The sequence below is a fragment of the Cygnus atratus genome, chromosome 19, assembly GCF_013377495.2.
Source record: "Cygnus atratus isolate AKBS03 ecotype Queensland, Australia chromosome 19, CAtr_DNAZoo_HiC_assembly, whole genome shotgun sequence".
NCBI classification, from domain to species: Eukaryota; Metazoa; Chordata; class Aves; order Anseriformes; family Anatidae; genus Cygnus; species Cygnus atratus.
The window spans coordinates 997501-1019820 of record NC_066380.1 but is presented as its reverse complement, the minus strand read 5'-3'; the positions used below and the strand labels follow the sequence as shown (position 1 = coordinate 1019820).

At 37.0% G+C, this 22320-nt stretch overlaps 1 protein-coding gene across 4 annotated transcripts in view; it reads right to left on the bottom strand.

Moving 5' to 3' along the window:
- Positions 1 to 22320, bottom strand: part of MAPKAP1 (MAPK associated protein 1) — a 106000-nt gene that overhangs the window by 49603 nt on the left and 34077 nt on the right. For all 4 annotated transcript variants that reach the window (XM_035555424.2, XM_050714610.1, XM_050714611.1 and 1 more), the window contains exons 5-6: positions 10813 to 10985; positions 5142 to 5318 (exon numbers count right to left, since the gene is read on the bottom strand). In XM_035555424.2, coding sequence (XP_035411317.1) covers positions 5142 to 5318; positions 10813 to 10985 — 350 coding nt within the window. The remainder of the gene's footprint in view (positions 1 to 5141; positions 5319 to 10812; positions 10986 to 22320) is intronic.

Below are 22320 nucleotides of genomic sequence, written 5' to 3'. Positions count from 1 at the left end.
GTATTCTAACATATATTTTGCCGATTACCTACACCCATGTGAAAACTGGTAAGAGGCTTTCTGCGGAGTGTTTCTGTAACCTAAGTAAAATACACATTCCAAAGCTTTGAATTGAATTTGTAAATGTACTATGAAAGCCTGGTATTTTTAAAATGCTTCAAACCTTAATCTACCAGGTATAACAGAGATATCGCTTTGAAATATATATATATAATAGTCAAAGCAATTTAAACATAATATTAAAACAGAAAAAGGTGCTACAGAGGAGACGAACTGTATGCCAAATTTCATCTATGTGCCAACTGGCAGCTGAGTTACAACTCCTAGAAACGCCATTAGATATTGTATGTCAAGTTGTGATAATAAAATTTCCAAGGAAAAACCCCTAAACGATAGTACGGATTTATTTTAAGCTACCTTCATTCAAAGTCTTTCAGGTATTACTTCATCATCTCAAGGAGTCTGCACTTCCATGAATGCAGTGCTTTGTTTGACTCCTTCCGACAAATCATATTCGACATCAAAGAGGACTGTTTGAGAATGCCGTGTTTGACATTGGACAAAGCACTCCTTCCCACAACAGACATTTTCCAAAAACATAACTCGCTAGACTAATGGGCAGTTAGAAGCCAGAATGGCTGCCCTCCGTCTTCTCCTTGTGTAACTTTGCCAGAGTCCTTGGAACTTGCCAAATTCGGTCATGCCTGCTTAGCTTGCTCGACTGATTGTGCCAGAAAAGAAAATAAGACACAGATGTATTTGAGCTCTTTGAGATGCCAGTAAGAGAGACAGCTAATGGCTTCATTTCGACCCTCCCCTACCAGCTGGGCACAGGTGGGGGGATAATGAGGTCCCTCTCCCTAATCAAACTCAATTATTTACTACTCTATGTAACCACAAAGACATTCACATTCAGCTCAGAATATAAAACACACTGTGGGCTACTTCCAACCACTGCCACTGGGTATTTATAACTAACTCAAGTGGCTAAGAGTTTGCCTTGGCAGGAGTTTAAGTGTATGAAGTTCTGCAAACTGTTTCTGCTCAAATATGTCCTGCTGAAACGGGGTCCCTGGTGAGGTTCCATAGCTGTCTGCTCTGCGACTGCACAACATCTGAGAATATATCTAACATGCAGGATAGGTGAGATCTGAAGTAAAAACACCATGCTTCATCATGAAGCTTCTCAGAGGCATCAAGTTTTTGCAGCAGTGATTCAATATTAATAAACATTACAGGTCATAAACCTGACACAGCAGCTGAAATACTTTAGAATGAGGGAAAAAAAATCCAAAATATAAAAACACAATTACATGCACTACTAGGATAACAGAGAAGGAAGATGTAGAATTTAAAACAAATCCCTATAAAAATAAGAGTCTATACTTTTAAACTCACAGTATTAACAATCTTTTGATCAAATAGTTTTCAATTCTAGGGGACACGCTAAGAATTCTGATCTAAATCTAACTATTTCTGATTAACTATTTGCATAGGAAGTACAAGCAAATTTGAATTAACACATGGACACAGGAAAAAAAACCTCTCAGAGAAGCACTACTACTTACGATGCAGTTGTCCTATTTCTAATCTGCAGTACCTTCCCAGCTAGAGCACAGAGGACTCACACAAGCATACATCACACTAAAGATTTCACATTTCTTTTGCAGGATTTGCAGCTGGACCTCAGTTCTGCTACAGGCACCAGACAGAGAACTGCTGGCAGGGCCAGGATCCTGCCGACGTCTCTGGGCTCCAGACAGGAACGCCGGTTCCAGCTCCTCCAAGCTAACGTCCGGAATCAGAGACATCACGTGTTCGTTTAATTTTAATTGTAACCGCGATTCACATACTAAGTACAGACAATGAGGAGTAAGTGAGGTAGGTGGTGCTGGAGAAAGAAAGGGTTTTCTTTTCCAGATGAGAAATTATCAACAGTTTAGGAACTACTGATGATAGAACCTTCTTACCTGGTCTACCTGCCACGAACACTCATAATCCTTAGTTATTGCTTGCAACTAGAATAGAACTTGCCATACCCCTGATGGATTTTTTTTTTTTTCCTGCAGATACCGAAAATACAAGATTATCTTGAAGTAAATTCTATCCTGTGAACTGGAAGTGTTTTCTATACACCAGAAGCCAAACAAGTTCATTTGCATTTTATAAAAACCACACCCGCATGACAAGGTTAATCAAGCAAAGAAAATCCCTGTTACTTATCAAAGATACTGCTGGTAAGTTATACAATGGGAGAGCAAGGGTTTTAAATTTCAGCTTCTTATAAAATTAACAATTTTAAGTGCTGCACTGGACAATTTTCTTTACAATATTATTACTTTAAGGCAAATTTAACAAACTTAATCAGTGCTTCAAACCACCTCGATTTGTACTCCTTTGCTTTGCTGGGGAGCAACTTGTGCAGGTCCAGGGCAGACTGCTTCCCTAGGCTTTGGCTCTCCCCACACAGGAATTCCTTTCTGAAGGGCTTTCTGCCCCTTGCTGCTTTACGAAGTGCAAAGACCATTTACAAATCTGGTGGTAAGTGATGCAAAGAGTTCTCTAATTTAAACCGCAGGCTACCATGAAATTTCATGAATTTTTCATGTTAATACATGTGTTCACACTGTATTTCTGCAAATACTGACGTTAGTTGACTACAATTTAATACAGAACACATTTTTTTAACAGATATTTTAAACATTAGAACTAGCAATGAGAGGCTTTCATCTTAACTTCTTATCTGGTTACCTCTGTCAGTATAATCACACAAAAATGTCTTCTACTTTCCAGAGAAGGACCACAGCCAAGAAGGAAATCAAATCAGAATTAGAAGTACTGACTTATGCAAACTGAATGGCCTGCCTTTCTATCAGCTAGGAAAGTACGTGAAATAAAAACAGAATGAGGGGAAAAAAAAAACCACGTTTTCTAAAACTCTGGCGAATAGTCTACAAAATGAGATGCATTAATGTTAAATTTTCTTTTCCTGTGCTTTAGAGTTCCCACATTATATACTAGAATAATACTGTATTTCAAAGCAATACAGATCCAACTCCTGAGGTTTTTAAAGGCCACATAAGATTTAATTTTTCTAAGAAGATACTACCAAATCCTGGAGTTACATCTTAATGATGTATATCGGTATACTATTATTAGCAATAATGCTGCCCTCACATTACAGAAAAGTTATGCTTCCTCTCCTGATAAGCTCTTTAGAAGACTTTGAACCTTTGAGGATTTCACACCACTCTGCTACAACCAGTATTATTTTGCCTATGGCTTGCTGCCATTCGTGCAGCTGCTGAAGCTCAGTCCCATACCTGTCTCTAGAACCACCTAATAAGCACCTGGTAATCTGCAAGTAACTCTCGGTATTTCACTTCAGTACTTTGGAAAACAAAACAAAGAAAACAACAAGATATTTTTAAAGGATGATTTATCAGGAAAAAAGTCAATTAAAAATCAAATTCATGGCAGTAGCATTGACTTTAAAGCAATGCATGTAGGTGAAAGAGATTCCCTCTTTCAGACAAAACATCCAGCATTCTCCAGTCAGGTGGAAGAAACCAGATACTCTGCAGTCCCACAGGCGAAAGAGTCAGTTGCCTGTCTCAGCTGCGTGACTGTAACCTGTACAAATGGAAAAAGGGCCTTGTAATCTGACTGGCAAGACTGCCTCATCCCCTCCTTGTATCAGCTTCTACATGACTGCATCCAGTTCAGCAGAACTGAATATGTTTGCCTTGAATAAATTATTTGTAAATATTGTTGACAGAATATTTTATTTTCCAGTGACCTAACGCAGTGGAACGAAGTGAATGGGCCTTTGGGAAATACACCACGGGATTTCTGAAAAGTTCTTTCAGTAGAATGCTTTTAAATGTCTCTGAGAAACACATTCCACAATAAAGACTGTAAAAATAACTGGATAGGTCAGAAATATTTTATGATGTCTGAGTATTAAAACTGGAAGCATCCGTATGGTTCTGAAATACAAGTAATTCTTGTAAATTAAAAAAAAAGGTTCAATAACCACGAAAACTCTATTAGCATTTTCACTTTGAGAGATCCAAACAATACATACTTTTCCCATGTAAGATGTGGCTTATCTTACCAGTATTTTGGAAAAATTACTAAGGCCATCTGATAGTTTTAATTTTTTTTTTCACTCAGAAGTTAAGAAAGAAGTTAAGAAAAATAAGTGATCAAGCACAGCATGTATCACTCAAAGACTAATTTACTGATAATAATATAGCTAATTCTTGAGCAACAAACCAAACAGCTTCCAGACTAAGTGGCGGATGGGGTCATCCTCTTTGATTCTTTTTGAACTTTATAATGGCCCATCCAGTCCTATTCTAACTGGCATGTCTACTGACTAACCATTTCTCTCCTCAGTCAGCACTGTTATTACTACACTCTATAACTAATTGTATATAAAATTACTTACTATTTATAGCCCACTAATCAGATCTGTTCCCAGTTAGTCTTAAAACACAAAGTTACTGTTTTGGCTATCAGATTTAGAAAGAAGATTTTGAAGTCTCTCATACTTGGAATGCCAAACAACGTACTTATCTTCTGCTAAAATTTAACATGTTTTCCTGAAGTAGTTATTAAATAAATAAATAAACAGCAATTAAAAAATCACTAGCCAGATCTGTTCTTAATACCTACTGAAAAGGATATCCAACATGAATGACTTTAACACTCTCAAGCTATTATATGGATACTTCATTTATTATTCAGAACATAGTTTTAGGAAATAAGCAGCATAGCTGGAGCAAAATGAGGATTATGAGCTCAAACTTTGTGTAAACCCCAGGTATGTATTAGCAGGAGTGCAGTAGTTCAATGGTTTCCACACTAATCACGTGCAGAATGGCTTATTTTCTTCTCTGTACTTTCAGACTCACAACTCAGACACACAGACTCACCCGAGTCGCTGCCAGTCCTATTTACTTTCCTACCTGCCTACCTTCCAGACCGTGGCGTCGTCTGCAAAAAACATAAATGCATGGCGCCCCCTGAATTTTGCTATAGTCAAATGAAGAAAAGTGGGGAAGATAAAAGATGCAGAGGTGGCGTGGACACTCAGATGCTTCACAGTGATTTGGACAGTTAGCACCCATACTCACATTCGAACAAAGAGCGACTGTTTTGCTGCCAGGCCGGGAGAGGAGTACTTTTCAACCAATGCCAGAGTGCTGAAGCCAAACTTGTGAATGGGCTCATTGGAATCCAAGGGTGGAAAATCTGTGTCAACCTCACCATCGTCCTCAGCAATGTGGAGACAGTAGGCATTGACGTTATCGCTGAAACAAACAAAAAACGGGTCCGTTTGGGAGGGAAGCTAGGCAACCAATTCAGTTCAGCAGATCAATAGCAGTTTCTAAATGCTGTAGAAAACAAATAAGCACACACTTAATACAGGAGTAATATACTTAAAAGCCACCAAAGGCATGTAAATTAGTATGTCTCACCATATCTTGCTACCATAATCATGTAGGAATAGAAAAAAAACAAAACCTTGGATTAAGGCAGCAAGTCTTACTTCATCATTAAAAGGAGTGGAAGCAAAAGACCAACAGTGATTGAACTACACCAGGTCCACAAAAAGTTTCAAGTCTTCATAAAGCCGGAAGTACTACCTCACCATTTGTGAAAATGTATTTATTTATATGACTGTTAAATTTTAGAATTAAAGACACATAAGCAGTATCTATCTATTTTGCTCACAGATCAAGCAACTGTGAAAAAAAATATATACAAAAAAAACCCTGAATATACACTTGAAAAGCAGAGAATGCTTTCAGGCATGTAAACAATGTAATAAATAAAAACTAAGGAGTAAACTACAGGAAAAGTAAAAATCTGTCTGACACAGTAACAACAATTAGTAGAAAGGCTGTATTTTCTAAGTATCTAAAAATTCCAATACCTAAAAGCAGTTAAAACTTAGTACTAACAAGCAAGAACCAATTAACACCGAAAGTCTTAAACAAACACAACGTGAAGAAAAAATAGAAGAAAATCTCAGCCTTTCATTCCCACATACTAAATTCCAGAGGAAATTATATATACAAAACATAGTTTTTACTATTAGGAAAACATGATAATACTATCTGGAATATTAATATTTAAATTGCTTAGCCGAAAATAAGCATTCTTTCTTATTGTAGATCTGCCAGCATATATAGCTTGAATGTTCACAGGGCAGTATATTTCTAAACTCTGCAGCTTAAATTTGGAGTTTTAATTGCTTGATTGATGCTTAAATTAATTAATTGCAAAGTGTATGCTAATTGTTTAATTGGTTGCTTGATCTATATAGATCATTTTTTGAATTAAATGAGTTGATTTACAAAGTTTATTGATTGGATGTGACAATGAATTATTTCGCTGACTACCTGATTTGCAATTTTCTCAATTAATTCACAAACCTTTGGTTGCAACTGTGCTTTGTTGAGTGTACTTAGTCCAGGTGATCTATATGCATCTTGTCAGGTCTAAGATATTTACTATCTAACACAGGTCATAATGATGTGTTACTATTAATGTAAGCTGTAACTTTGTTAACAAAAAGGTAATGCAACAATGTTCGTCACTGTGAATTTTGAAAACTTTGCCATACTGTTAAAGAAACTTTCCTGAGGCTCTGTACTGCCACAAAGAACTGAAACACTGCTGTAGAATTAATTTTTAACTTAAGAGCACTTAAGCAACTTTTAGGGAAACTAGTGAAAAGTAGCACTGGCAACAGAATTTACAGCCATCACAAAGGCTCTGAAATAAACAAAGAAAGCATACTCATGGGAGGTTCTGTGTTTTTCATTGTTGCAAGACTTTTTAGGAATAAGCTAAACAAAAAAGGTTGTGAATAACAGACACAGCTGATCCTGCCTGGGTTATGTGATTTCCAGCTCCTTCTCTGATTCTATTTGGATTTCTACAAATGTGAACACAGAGCTCTGCATGCTCATTGTGTCCAGTTCAATGTAACTTGAAGTCACCCCTAGGAGACCTTCCAGTCTGAAAATTCACCTGATGCCCATCTTCTCACAGCTGTGTTCTGGCCTTACACTGCTGATTTTCTAACCTATTTGCCTGACAGAATTCTTCTGTGTGCAGCCTGGTGTGCACTTAAACTTTGTATAAATCAAGTTAACATTTTCATTTGGTACTTGACCCATTTGCATAATTCTCATTAAATCTGAAGGGACATACAGCCACACAGGCAGCAGATGACATTCAGGGTGGTCTCAAAGAATCCAGATACCAAAAACAGTGGTGGTGAAACCAGCTCATCTTCCACCAATTATACTGAAAATTCAAAATGTCTGTTACGTTATAAATTTATGGGGCTACAAATGACTTAAAACATGGAGTGTATTTTACAGATTAAGTCACAACTTTGAGATCTACTTACTCTGATGAGCTAAATTAAAATTTAAAAGCACACAACCATGCTAAAAGAGAGACCATTTCATGTTATCTGTGGCAAAAAAGAATCAAGATATAAATGACCTAATACATACTTTGATGTTCTGTCACAGAGAATGATCCATTAATATGCACTTTAAGGTATGAACTGGTTACTGAAATTGTACTTTTTTATATGCTGTTGTTTCAGAGCTATTACAAGTGCTTATTATATACTGGACTTAAGTCAAAATAATAACATAACATAGACAACAGTCCAATAATTAATGGAGACCAGGTACTTTCTTAATATCCATTACAGGTAATCTACTGAAAAAACAAGCCCAATGTGTAAAACTGTTTTGCATTTTGAACCTCCACAAGGATAAGATGAAAGTCTTGAACTTTAGGTTTCGAATTACAAGGTTCAAAATTTTGGAAAGTAGACAGAATGTAAAAGTTAAGTACAACGGCTGACAAATGTAACTGAATTCTTAAATCTAAAACAAGGAAGTTTATTTGAATTTTGTATATCAGTAGAATTTATTGCTAGAAATATTTTATGATTTTTGCAGGCAGAATCGTTACAGCAAATCCCTTAGTGGTTGGCAAGGGAATGGTCCAGTGGGTCATGACTAAAGTTCATATGGAAGAGGCCTGAAACAGGGTTGCTAACACTGTCAGTAATTCCTCATATCAAGACACCAAATAGAGATAATAAATAATAAATAAATTATAATAGGTAGACTAAATGAATACAAAACATTAAAAAAGGAAAAAGAATTATTAAAATATACTCTTCCTAAAGGCAGCGCGGTTGTTTCTCCTTATTACAAAATCTTAGCCTCCTCATTATTCTCAAATTGTATTACTAGAAGGTACATTTACCATTTTGCATGCACTGTATATTACATTTGAAGCATTATGTATATGTATTTCAATGGAATGTCACAGTGAACCTGATTTTTTCTTTTCCTACTAAACCAGGAACAAAAACCAAAATGTGCAACCTACACAAGCTATTTTGTTACTTGGAAATAATTAGTCTACAGTTATATCAATCCTTGCTAAAGAACAGAACAGGCAGTCAGCAATGCTAAAAACAAACAAACAAAACCAAAACAACAACCAGAGGCATGAGAAATAACTAAGAACTACACAAGAAAACAAACTTCTTGGAATCTTGAGGCACTGCCCCTGCCTCTGAGCATTTGTATCCAGTTTCTCAATTGCTGCTGTTAGACTATTCTGGGGAACCAAATAGTGCCTCCATTAATTATTTTATTTTACTATTTCTGTCCTGAGATTTGATTACATGAGACAGCTTCCTTGGTCATGATCACTCTTTGACACATCGTAACATCTTATCCTTCAAGTCAGACAGTGAAATTCACTTCCTCCCACTGCTGACTTTTGCTGTGGGCAGCAATGTTTCATGGAATGCTTCTACCCATTGGCATTGTTCCATCTGAGGTGTGCTGTGCTCCTGAAAAACACGCATGTGTCCAAAGGTTTATTTTAGTGGTATCTTACTCGTTAAAAAATAAGCTAATAATACACATAGGACACTCCTGAATTTATGATATAACGAACAGAAATCAGTAACAGCAAATGAAATGGCACCACCTGCAAACAATTTTATATTTCTTCTTCTCCAGTGTAAAAACAAACAAAAAAACTGAGGTGTTTACCCTCTGAAGTATCTTATATGTATGTTCAGACTTGCTAAGGCAAATCCTTTGTCCAAGGCAACAATACCCATGAAACTATTTTCAAGGGAGGTTGCTCTTCTGTGCCACCCTCTGCCTATGTCTATTAATCAGAACTCCACTAAACCCCAGGATCCTAAAAACGGGCAGTTCAAGCAACCTCTCAACGTTTTCCCTTCCCCATCACAACTGTGCTACAAGAGAGAGGACTACAGAGTTCTCAAACACTTGAAAAATGCTGAAAGAGCCAAATACAATACCAAAGAAAAAAACATTCATCAAACATTCCAGGAACAATGAAAATGGGAAAAACTGACTGGCTCATACAAAAGCATCAAACAAAACCGTTAACCTTCTTTGGACCAAAAAAGTCACCTGCTTATAACTGTTACCAATAACTCCATAATACACTATTTTAAGTTCTTTTCATGCTCTATGATCCAGCAAAAATTGAAGTATTTCTTTGCATGTTACAGAACTGTTTTAAAAGCAAAGTTACTCGGATGAGTGGGTCTGAAGTACCTGTTCTGTGTACTCCTTAAGTCAACTACCATGATAAAGCAAACAATCCTTGTTCTCCAGCATGACAAGTCCAAACCGTTATTTAGGCTCAGAAATTTTAGAGGCACGTTTTTTTTCCCCAGTGAAGAGGTAAGCAATGACTACCAAACATACTGAAAACTCCATTCATTAACCGAAGCTAAAATTTCTAAGGATTTTGCTCTTCTTTTACTGAAAAAAAAACCAACATGACTGAGATAAAAGTTTTATAGCGATTACAAAATACTGCATGACATTGTTTTTGAATTAAAGAACACAACTGTATTCATAATTTCAAGTAAAACTGCTGTTTATTTTGTTTTTAAGATCCTTATTTGATCATAGAATGTCATCACCATAGAATGGTTTAGAATTTGGTGATATCTCCAGGATGATAACCTGGAAAGAAAACCACCTTTAGCCTCTATTTCTGTCAATTCTTAGAAAAGCAGAAATATTTTAACATGACTATAATGAATGGAAGTGATTATGTCAACAAAATAACCACAGAAAGCAAGTAGTGATAATGCTGAAGTTCTATGACAGAATTCTTGTTTGCAGACATAAGCATTATGACTAAAATATAAAATATAATTTCAGTAGAACATTAGTGGTACTTCCAAGACACACCGTCACCCAGTACAGTGATTTCTCTCTCTATGAATCTGGGGGAAGAACCTGGTACCGTGCAGAGAAGTAAAAGGCAGAATCCGGGTACCTTCTCTCAAAAGAAACAACTGGGGGGAGTTACAGATGAGCTCTACATTTTATTTGACATCCTTGTGATCTTAGCCATTAAGAACAGTACAAAAAAAAAATGGATGGGACATAAAAAATGTCTCCATGACACCAAAAGAGATAGGTTTTATATTATTTTTACATAGAGTGTTTTGAAATTATGATTCTTTACAGATCCATGGCCTCATATGCTTATCATTATACAGTAACCAGAAGTTTAATTGAAAGAGAAATGGATATAGATGCATGTGTATTTCTCAAAAGGAAATACAGATAAATGTGTAGGTAGTTTCTCTAAGATTTATCTACTAAAATATTGACATGAAAATCCATTTCATTATGCAAAAACGCTGCAGAGGAGAAAATTAGAGATCAAGAGGTAGTAAAGAAAGAACATTACTTCAGTTTTGGTTCCCGTCCCTCACTTGTATATTGCCAGCATATTAGTCCAATCAGGTCATGCACCTTGGCATTTGCTATCGTCACAACTGTCATGGGCTGTAGTTTGTCTTGGCTTGCATGCAGTGGGAGGTAGACATCAATTTTTTTGGTTGCCGTTGTACCAACATGACCCTGTCAAGAAAATACATTTCATTAGAATGTATGAAAGAAAAGGTATGACAGAGCTAATACACAACGTGGCACGGATGGAATTCTTTTCAGTAGTGAGATCAAAACACACTGCTATGCCTTAAAATTGAAAGAAGTTTGGATTTAAATTCTAATTCATTTACAGCTGTTTAACGTTTCTGCAAGAGGAGTATGAAAGATTTGGCAAAGATTCTGCAGATTTCCATAAAAAGCCTGAACTTCACTGCAAGATTCCATGTTCTTGCAGGATCTAAACGAAGAAATGAAATTGAAAAAAAAAGAAAAGGAGAAAAAAGAAAACTAACCAGCCTACCTAAGACTTCAGGAAACATTTACCCCCCCCAGTCTCTAATATTAGCACAACCCTTGTTTCTGCACTTCTGCCTCCCTCTGTCCCCGCTGGAGCAGCGGGTGCGAGGCGGCGCGGGCAGCACTGCCCGGCTCTGGCTCTGCAGCCAGGGCCTCGCTCGGGGCACGGGCACAGGCGGCAGCGTGGCCCCGCAGCGCGCGCTCGGCTTCGCCGGCTACTCGAGCACCGGAACTCTGGACAGCACCAGAACCGGCAGCGCTCCTTGCTCCCTACCGCTTCGAGTCTCCCTCCAGCTCATTGGGACTCATTCTCTCTCTGTTCCCTTCGTCTCCCTTCCACCTGCTGGCATACAAACCGGAGCCAAAGCCTTTCACGCCGGGACGCGCCCCAGGGTACAACGCGTGGAGACACCCACGTGCAGGAGAGGCCGCAGACAGGCCGGTGCATTCTGACGGAGAGGGGCAGGAGGAAGAAACTACCGCAGCTGGCGGCGGTCTACACACACAAATTCGCCAGACCTAAACTTGAACCTTACAGGTGCGAGCAGTCCAGAAGCAAGAGCTGTAAGCTGGGAGCCCCGCTCGCAGTGGCTGGCAGCACCACCGTCCGCTCGTCCAGCGGAACCCGGAGCCGGAGCAGCCCGGGCAGTGGCAGCAGGGAACGCTGACCACGAGCAGACGTCAAGGCACGGGTCAGAAACAAACCTTAGGCTTGGCCTTGGTTTGCCAAGAGAGCCGGTCACACGTATAGCCAAGCCACGTTAATATTTCAAACTAGCTGAAGACAACCAGGACAGATTAACTAATATTGCTTTTTATTGGAACTTACTGTATTAAAAAAAAAATCCACCTATTTGGAACTGTGAGGATTAACACTTAAATAAAATACAAAATGCATAGCAACATAAAGCTTTATAAAGTTTGCATTAAAAGAAAAAAAACGTTTAATCTACCACAGATTTTTAAACCTGTAATGTTTTAAACAGACAAAAGATTTTATACTATGATCCCCTCTTCAAAAGCACCCGACGTGACCATCTATCTCTAACTGTATACATATATGGGCCTTGAGAAAAGAAAGTATCATTAGAATTAATCACTTGGAATTCTAAGTAACAGAATAAAAGGATTCAATACTGTATTTCTACGATGAGACTATAAAACAGGGAGTTAAATGCCATGTGCTAATTTCGATATATTGTTAAAAACCATTTGATCCTTCAGTGCGATTATAAATTAGAGAAATAATAGGAATTTAAAGATTAAAGTTATTCATATTAGCATAGCTAAAAGCATTATTAAAATCCATCCAAATATAATGAATATGTTTTTTAATAAAGCATTGTTGTAGTGCAGATACCTCCTCTTCCCACGTTGTTGAGGTACAGAAGAAATCATTTTTAGTCATTTAGAAGAAGGTGTTAGGTTTGTCCCATATTCTGGGGAAGTGAATGGAATTGCTACATTACACCACCTCGTTTGGATAAGCCTTAAGAAGCCTTTGGATAAGCTTAGTAAAACCAAGATGACACGTCAACATGTTTGTAGGAGGGACTTTTCATAACTTTTTCATCTTAAAGGCATTTTCTTAAATTGATAAAATTACTTTCAAGTTAGGCACATTTGGTGCAGATATTACAGCATCCATCCAGCCCAAGCGCTTGGCTGCTGTGTGCCTTTGATGCTCTGGGATACCACCCGCACCCACAACCTTACTTCTCCAACAAAAACACTAACACGACAGAATTACAGCTACTCGCATAAACAGGTTTTTTGTTTTCTTTTTCTCTCTCCTCTTGCTTTCCTACTTACATGACTATTTTTAAGGGACGTTAAATAATATCAGGTAATGAATCCCTAATCTCAAGTCTGTTTCTGTCTTTGTCCAGGTGCAAACGCTAGCCAGGGGAATATACTAGCACGCATAAATTTATGCACATTGCTTACACTGCAGTAATGACTGGAGATAGCGGCAAGAACAGGAGACCTGTTGTTTCAACAATGTTTGCACTTGAATGAGCAAACAGCAATTATTAAGGAAATTAATGGGAATCCTAGGTATGCCTGGCTATACACTGAAACCCCAAAATGGCACAATCACAAGTAACAGTCCTAGTGCTCTAAAAGTGATTGCCGTAAGACATTACAGGGCCTGAAACCTGAGAATTAGAAGCTTATTAGACTTTCTATTAATAATGAGAACATTCAGTATCACAGGAGGTAAGAAAAATTAGTATGGCCTATAAACACATGGGTCAAGGCTTGGACTGACCAAACGCTAAGCCAAAGGGCTTTGGAAAAAATCTCTATTACAAACTGATACTTTTATTACAAATGGGTGATATTTGTTCTGAAACACCGTTAGAAGTCCAAAACATCAGGTACCTGTCTACAGGACTGAATGAATCCATACTTAGCTTGATCCTGCAAAATATTAATCGTGCAGAAAGTCCCACAGAGCTCAATTACTACCTGTGAAAAGCTTATTAGGTAAGTGTTTGTAGGTGGTGGACTGAATAAAATGGATCGAACTATTCGTCTCAGTGGCCAAGAGTCAAAGATCTGCCCACAATGGATTTAACTAGTAATAACTTGTGGGGTTTATATAGTGCTTATAGTCACTTCTCTGGAAGGGATCATTCAGACCCAGATCACAGGCACTACTGGAAGCATAATCACTTTTTTTTCTTCCAACTAAAAACAGTATTCCAATTGTAAACGCTGAGAAGACACAGAAGATAAAGTACAATTACCTATATTCAAAAAGGCAGCGACAAACTTTATTAATAGATCCTGTATAAAATTCAATGGAAAATCTATTCAGGGCCAAGGGCCTTACCATTTGGAGTTTCCTTAATAGCCTCCAATAAATCTGGGAAGCATAAAGGGGCTGTTAAATTAACATTTTCCTGATCTGTCACCTGTGGCATAGTTAATTTGTCAAAAATTCTTTTAGCTTGTCACTGGACACTGTATATTCTGACAAATGAAGTCTGGAATAAAATTGACAAAATATCTCGTTAATTTTCTACGAAATCACAAATCTGATTCCATTAAGGTTTTATTGTTAGAAATGTTAGATTCCACCAATCTTGTAAAGAAGTCAAGAGTAACTGAATACACACTAAACATTCAATAAATCACAGAAAATTTTCTTAATATTTTCATTAATAGATTCTCTTAAGACTACCTACTGTTTTCATTCAGTTTGATCTTAAAAAAAAAATAATTTGCTATTTCTATAGCATTTTCATCTCACTCAAAGCAATGTTTTATCACCAAATGTGGTGCTGCAATTAGGACAGAAGACATGGCCCTGTGCAGCATACACAGCCTTGAAGAGACAAAATAAAAAAGAGATACTACTTCACAAATTATTGCTAATTTTGTATGCATATAAATCATGTACTTTTATTTCTGTTTACCTCTGTTTTCAGAGGTAACTCTTAGTGTCTAGCACATTGTAGCTTTTTGGCACATTACACGTATTCTTTGCTGCTGCTATTCATGAACTGCACGAAATTATATATTCTATTTGACATTGCTGAAATGTACAATCTGCTGAATTCACAGATTTTCTGTTTTATATTTTTTATAATTTTATTTAAGCAGATCAATGTATTTTTTGCACTTTGACAATTAAACACAAAAGTAACAGTAGCTAAGCTTAGTAAAAGTATTGCCATTAACAAACAAACTTCTTCTCAAAGAATAAATTGGCATCCAAGACTATAGCTGCTGTGAATCCACTTTTCTCATATCGTCCAAAATAAACACAGCCAGAATACAGCATCTTTGGAGATGTATAGTAATGGTATTTGTTGGTCTCTTTTAACACGTAAGTAGCACCAACAGCATGCATGTGTGCTACTGCTTCCAGACACGAGAGTGAAGGATATGATAGGCAAATCAAGTCGTGCATTATAATAGATTTTGTAGGAATGTACTTGTAAAGCTGTAATGTTTAATTATATAACTAGCGGTTACTACAGTTAGCACAGGAAAACTGCATATGGAATGATCTTCATTGGCCACACGTGGTTTTAGAAATATCTGTATCATTATTTAATATTCTGTAATAAAATATGCTTTAAATATAAACAGAATATGTTAAAATAAAAAAGTTACATATTTAAACAATCAATTCTTTCAACACGGGAAGTCTTTATAAGATGTAAAATAAACTTTTAATCAAAGTCCATGAGAAAATCTACACCTCTCTCCAATAACAGACAATTTATATCTTGAATGGGTTATTGCAGAGCAACTAATATTCTCCCAGATGATAAAGGAAATTTGGTACAGTTCTTTCCATCACAAGGACAACATACTCCTAAATGCTCTTCTCGAGTACCTGCATAATAGGAACCTAACGAAAGTCATTGAGGAAAAACATATACGCTGCATCCTTCCCACTCCTGAGCTGTTCTGCTGCACACCAGAAGAGAAAATTAGAACCAAGTCCATAAACATTTCCTAGAGAAAAGTGATTAATTTTCAGAGATAATAATTTACTGCATCTTTCTGTACAGTAGAGTTCTGTGCCTAAGTGTTATATCACTTTAAGATTAGATGTTCTAATGATATAATGCAAAGATTTTACTGAATCATTATTTAGTGGGAGTCATAAAAACCTCCAAAAATTAATCTTTCATGCACATCTAGTTTATCCAAAGTTAGCATTTAATTAGATGGCCTTGGCACAAATGAGCTTACTACTTTATTTGCTCAATCAGTATATGTCTCTTCAGTAATTATAATTAATTCAAGTCATTGACTCACCTCCCAGCAAACAGTGCTGAACATTACACAAAATGGAAACAAATGCTTACCTTTTACAAATAAAATTTCTTTTCACTTTTAAACTAAGTGAAATGTTTTTGTTTTAGGTGACGAGGTATTTAGCTTACTATACAATCCAGTAATCAACTCTTAAACATAACTTATTCAAATATGTATTTAAACAATGCACAGAAAATAAACGAAGGGGAAAAATCTAAGTTAATGTGAGTAAATATATTTCAAATACAAATAGAAGTTCTAACAGATCAGAGCACAGATGTTTATGGCAATACAAAGGACTATATTTTTCTAAGATGAATATTGAAAACCTATATTTCCTAACCTCTTGATTTAAAAAAAAAAAAAATAGTAGTTATTTCTTCATCCAAAATAAATGGGAATAGAACAGTCATATTCACTCCAATCAAATTGCTTTTAAAGGCCTGAATTGACAAGAATCATCTGAAAATAGTGTGGGTTTTGCCTGTGTTTTAAGTTTAGATGATCAAATATCTTGAAAGCTTTCAATAAGCATGTGGCAGAAACCCTTATACTGTAGTGGAATATAATGACACTACGGGCATATGGTTCAGAGAGAACACACTGGCAGCAAAACAGGATGATGAACGCGTTCATCAGCCTCAATATACGAGACCCACACTACACAGGAATGAAACATGTAGCTGCAACTCGTAGATTTTGGTGCAGTGAGCAAAACAGCATCTAATGTAATATGATGGTTAAATATTTATAGCAGAGTCTGTTCATTATATTTGCAGAATATTATAGCAGAACTGGAGAAAATACCTGTTCAGTTACATATTATATCAATATTCACAAACATAATGCTAAGTCTTAGCGCTCGTATGAAAAGACAGAGTAGCTCTATCCCTTTTATGTTGCAGTACACCATACTATACCTTACTATGGCAAAATAAGAATGTCATTTATTTCATCAGGTGGTTAAGTCAGTATTTGTATTTTACATCATTTTTAGTATTTTACATTATTTTTCTAGTATTACATTCCTGTAGTAATCATATAATTACTTCTGTTATGCTTATGTCATTTATGGAAAAATACTGCTAGTGAGGCCACTGGGACAATCGACTGAACAAGTGACCATGCAACTATCTGCCAGTCGTCACAGTTTTTATATGACGCTTCCAAGTTGTTCTTTTCTGACAAGCGGATTCTCCTTTGTATCATCCCAGCTTGTGTTGCAGACTTAGCAGATCGCAATGTAAAATTCCATTAACGTTGTTAAATACTTAATTTATCTTATTCATGCTGCCACTATTCATAAAAATTTAACCCAGTAATTTCCTGTTATACAAAGCATAACAAAGTATGAATATTTAACTACAAGGTAAATAACACTTTTTTTTTTAATTCTAAATTGTTGACTTCACTTAGCATGTCTGCTTTGTATACCATCACACTATTTTTCAATTAAAGGTCCAGATGTTTCAAAGGCTCCAGTAGGCAGCAGCAGTTATGAGAAATGCTTTATCTGCATTGCAATGATCACTACAACATCAGCTCCAGGCTGCATTAACATACTCATGTTTTATTCCAGCCCTCCTCCTAATGTACCGGTTAATTATACAACACACAGCTGAGAAACATAACCTCCAGAGCTGGACAGTTTCCTTCCACGCTTCCATGTGAACAAATTTTTCTATGCAACTCAAAACTATGATTTACATATAAAACCACTTAATCAAATATCCAAAATTACTGCCTGTTCCTTCCTGGCATTCATTCCCACAATTAATAGAACTATGCAAGTCCTGAGCAAGGAAGAATGCATATAATTCTTGTAACAGCATATTTCAATCATGTTAACATGTATTACTTTATACAACTCTCTTTAAATTAAAAAATTAAAAATAAAGTGCTATGGATATGATTTCTTGTTATTCTTTTCTGACAAAATCGAAATGGAGGGAAAAACCCAGCATCCCCTTTACAGCCCAGGCCTCATTTACTTTCATAGAGGTATCATTTTCAGGACAAATGGATCCAGTCCATCTTTAATCCTGCCACATTCAAACAGAATTTTGCCAGGAATGAAAGCACCTCCTATGCAGCAGGTCAGCACAATCCCTACAGCATCAATGAAGTCAAACACAGGACCTGGAGCTGCCTTTCTCCAGAGGACTGAATTTCATACTGACTGAGACGGCACTGAGCTAGCTATGGATGTTATGCACTTATCTATTCAGCTCCAATAGTTCTGCTGAAGAATGAAAACACGTATTCAGATTTATCAAAATACAATTGCTATAGCTGCAACAAAAATGCATTCATCACAAGAAACTATCCTTAGTTTCTGTGCACAGAAGAAAAGGAATGGCCTATTTTAGAAGATTTATTTACATTTTACTTAGTAATACACTTAAAAATTTAATACTGAGCAAGAGATATTCTTTGCAATAACAAAACACAACCAAAACTTATAATTAAAACCACACCATAAACATTATTTGTTTGTTAAAAAATATGCTACAAGATACTTTCATGAACAGATGCTATTCAAAAGATAAATGTTTTTACAAATATTCAATCCTTAAACAGATCAGACTCTACTCCTATGCTTCTGTTGCATAAAGCAGACAGCTTAAGTTCCTTGAGGACATTTGCCAACCTTAGGTGGAACATTTTTAATACATCACCGTGTCACTTTTTAATGTGCCACAATCTATTAACCACATGGCAAACTAACAGGGATTTTTAAAATATGGGTTTTATAGCTTTGTGCTGGTGATTAATTAAATAAATAGCCAGCATTTCACAAATCATCCCTCTAATTAGTCTAAACCAGACACTTTGCATTCACCGGCATTATTGCCATCTGAAGCTCACAGAAGGGCAGTAGCATTACGCCGCCGAGCCCCTGCACTTCTCAGCACATCGTCACTGCGTAGCTGGGGCTGGCACTGCACCCGCGCAGCCCGAGGCAGAGGTACAATCTTCACAGGTGCTGCAGTCAGCTGGAATTTGACTCCAGCTGCTTGGAAAAGATGTTCTGTTTAATTATTCTCCCTCATCCTGAAGGAAGCAATCGAGATAACAAAGAAAACAGAGCTGTACCTGAAATTTGACCTGAAGTAGCAAAGTTGCATGCTGCAGAAAATGAACAAATATTTAAGGCAGATACTAGAAAAAATTTATGAGCTAAATGATACAGTTTCTGTCAAAACACTTCAAAGTTGAAGCTGCAACTAATTACATACAGTCCATTCAAAGAAACCAAGCAAGGCTTATCATTAAAATGACTCGATTATTCTTAGAGAGAAAGAGAAAGTCATCTGTAAAATCTGCCTGAAATCTCATCGTTTTTACTGCGCCTATCTAGATCATTTCCCCCCGAGCTCAAATTAAACTCTTAATAGTTAATATGCTCAAGTTTTACTACAGGTTTTTCTCCAAATTATTATTAACTGGAATTTCCTATCTAGGAGGGCTTTTATATGGAAATGTGTTCAGCATTGCTTTCTGACTTTATCCCAACAGCTTTTTCCCCCCCAATTTAAAAACCTTTGGAGAGACTGAAGACAACGGAGCAGTGGGGCTGCTCATGAAGATAGGATCTTACTTCCTCTGTGAATTTTTCCTCGGCAACAGCCACAGTGCGCAGAGCAGGACTCATTTCGTGCACTTGCCCCTGAGCTGAGGCTTCCTCGCGCTCCGGGCGGCAGCGACGTGCCTGGGGAAGGCTCCGGGCCCAAGCGGCGGGCAGCTGGGTGGCCGCGGCCTGGCTCCTGCAGGGGCCTGGCAGCCGCCCCCGGCCCCGCGCTGGCAGCACGCTGCTCCCTCTCACTTGTTGTTAGGAACAGTCATGGGATTAGAAAGCGTGGCCTTCAGAAAATGATCGATGATAAATAATCCTAGGGCTGGACTGCACCAAGAAAATAGGAGGACAGCTCAGAAGTGACCTTCGAGGCAGAGCAAAGAGCCGGAGGGCCTCTGACTCAATTCCCCCCCTTCCTACCCGTTAAGGAAAAAATAAAAATAAAATCCTCAAACCAGCAACAAAAGTTCTGCTGTTGGATTTACCCTCTCGAGAGATCTCAAGTTGTGATTCACTGTACCAACAGCAACCAACAGGTTTTCTGTGGCCGACTTGTCCTGTCATTTTTACTAGCGGTATGACTGCAGAAAGAATTGACTGGCTGTGAAAGTTTTATACCACCTCTTCTGGAAAATACTACTTACCTATACAGAAGCGTGCACTGAAATTCTGTTATCTATTTAAATATTGTCTTCCCCATTATTGTGCCCCAAAAATTACTTTTATAAAAAACTGTATACCATATATAAAACACATTCTCAAACAATACAAATGACACATGGACTCTCAGTTGAGAAAGAAACTGAACTACATTTCAGAAGACTGGCTTAATAGCTCCAGTAAGGCTAAAATCTCTGCCTCGACAATTGCACCCTACCTAAGTTTTCCTTACACTTTTACCTGGGTACGGAACAGATCTTTACCTCCTGCTTGTAACTACCTTCCCTCAGCACTCGGGACTTCAGACAAGCTGCTATGTTTCTCTTTGGAAGAGCTCCTTTAAAAGAGTCTGTAGTATATACATAAAAGACACAAGGTATGATCACAGCTGACATATGGAAAGGCTGGACTCTTGTCTGAGGTCATCTTAAGCCAAAAACTAATTAATTATTTAAAAATGAAAAAAAAAGCATTCTGTACATGGTAGGAACTTATATCAGCATTTGAGATAACCATTGTATGGGGGAAAGTCCAGGATTAATAATATTACGACTAACTCCTACATTCCACCCCCATTCCAAAAACGAAGCAGGTGCTGGTATACAACTTGTTCATCCACCAGAAAGTACCAGCTTAAAAAAGGGCTCTCTCCTATACAAGTTCAATAGCTACGGGTTATTTGGGTGGCATGCCTAGAAAATCTACTAAAAAAGGAAAACCTTAGGAAGATTTTGCCCTTAAAATATTGCACGTGAAAAAAGCTTTGGTTGGCTAGTTTGTCCCAGTATAGCTCAGGCACTGGAATGGGTTGCCCAGGGAGGTGGTGGAGTCACCGTCCCTGGGGGTGTTTAAGGAAAGGCTGGACGAGGTGCTTGGGGATGTGGTTTAGTGGGTGACACTGGTGGTAGGGGTTGGACCAGATGATCTTGGAGGTCCTTTCCAACCTTAATGATTCCTTAACAATAAGAGGGCTTCATAGCACTTTCTTGCATACAGTTTCTTCAATGCCATCCCCCAACCATAGACCCATATCAGCCTACGGCATAATAAATTAAATCTCCACAGACAGCTGAGAAACTTTTTATTTGTTAATAAATCAATTTTCTTTTTCTTAAAAGCTTTACCAGTATTTATAAGCTAATAAGATTTTTATTTTCCTGTTTCAGATATGCAAAAGGAATCTTATACAGAACTAAACAGATCATTACATTGCTTTTATAAATTCTGAATTGGGAATATTTAATAAATACCAGGCCGAAGCTATGGTACAAATGGGGTGCTAAATCACCCTTATACTAAAAGATCAACTGGGGCTTTCATATTCTGCAATTCTACTACTCCACATCCCATTAATTACTTCTAAAGTGTTTTTTAAAGAACTACACAAAGAAAAAGGAAAATATAAAAATATTGAATTTTAGTACAGTAACTTTTCTTTACTTGGAGATGAAAAATCTGAATTTAAATGGCTAATTTTGATTAATTTTTGAATTTCAGAAAATGTATTTTAAAGCAACAGACTACAGAAATCTAAGTTTATAATGGAAACAAATAATTACAACTCCATTTAAATTACATGCTTAACTACAAAATGAGAATTCTTTCGTTACTGATATTATGATGCTTGAACAGACCCATAAAAGTTCTTACCCCATAATTAATTTCAATGTTTTAAAATTATTTCTCAAGTACAAAGGTCAGTAAACATATAGTCTAAAGACTGTCCTCTGAGAAATTCGAAAACACTCATCTTCCTCAGAAAAATTTCTTCCAATAAACGTCTGCTAGTGTACATCAAATCCTCCTGCAAACTGCAGACGTTAAAAACACTCGTTAATAAGACACATCCATATTTCTTTGGCTGTTAAGAACCTTAACTTATGAACACGTTTTTCATTTGGTTTGATCTGTAATTAAGGAAAAGATAATGGCATTAGTAAATTGCAAAAATTCAGTTAGAATAAAATGCAATATGATTCAACCAAAAGA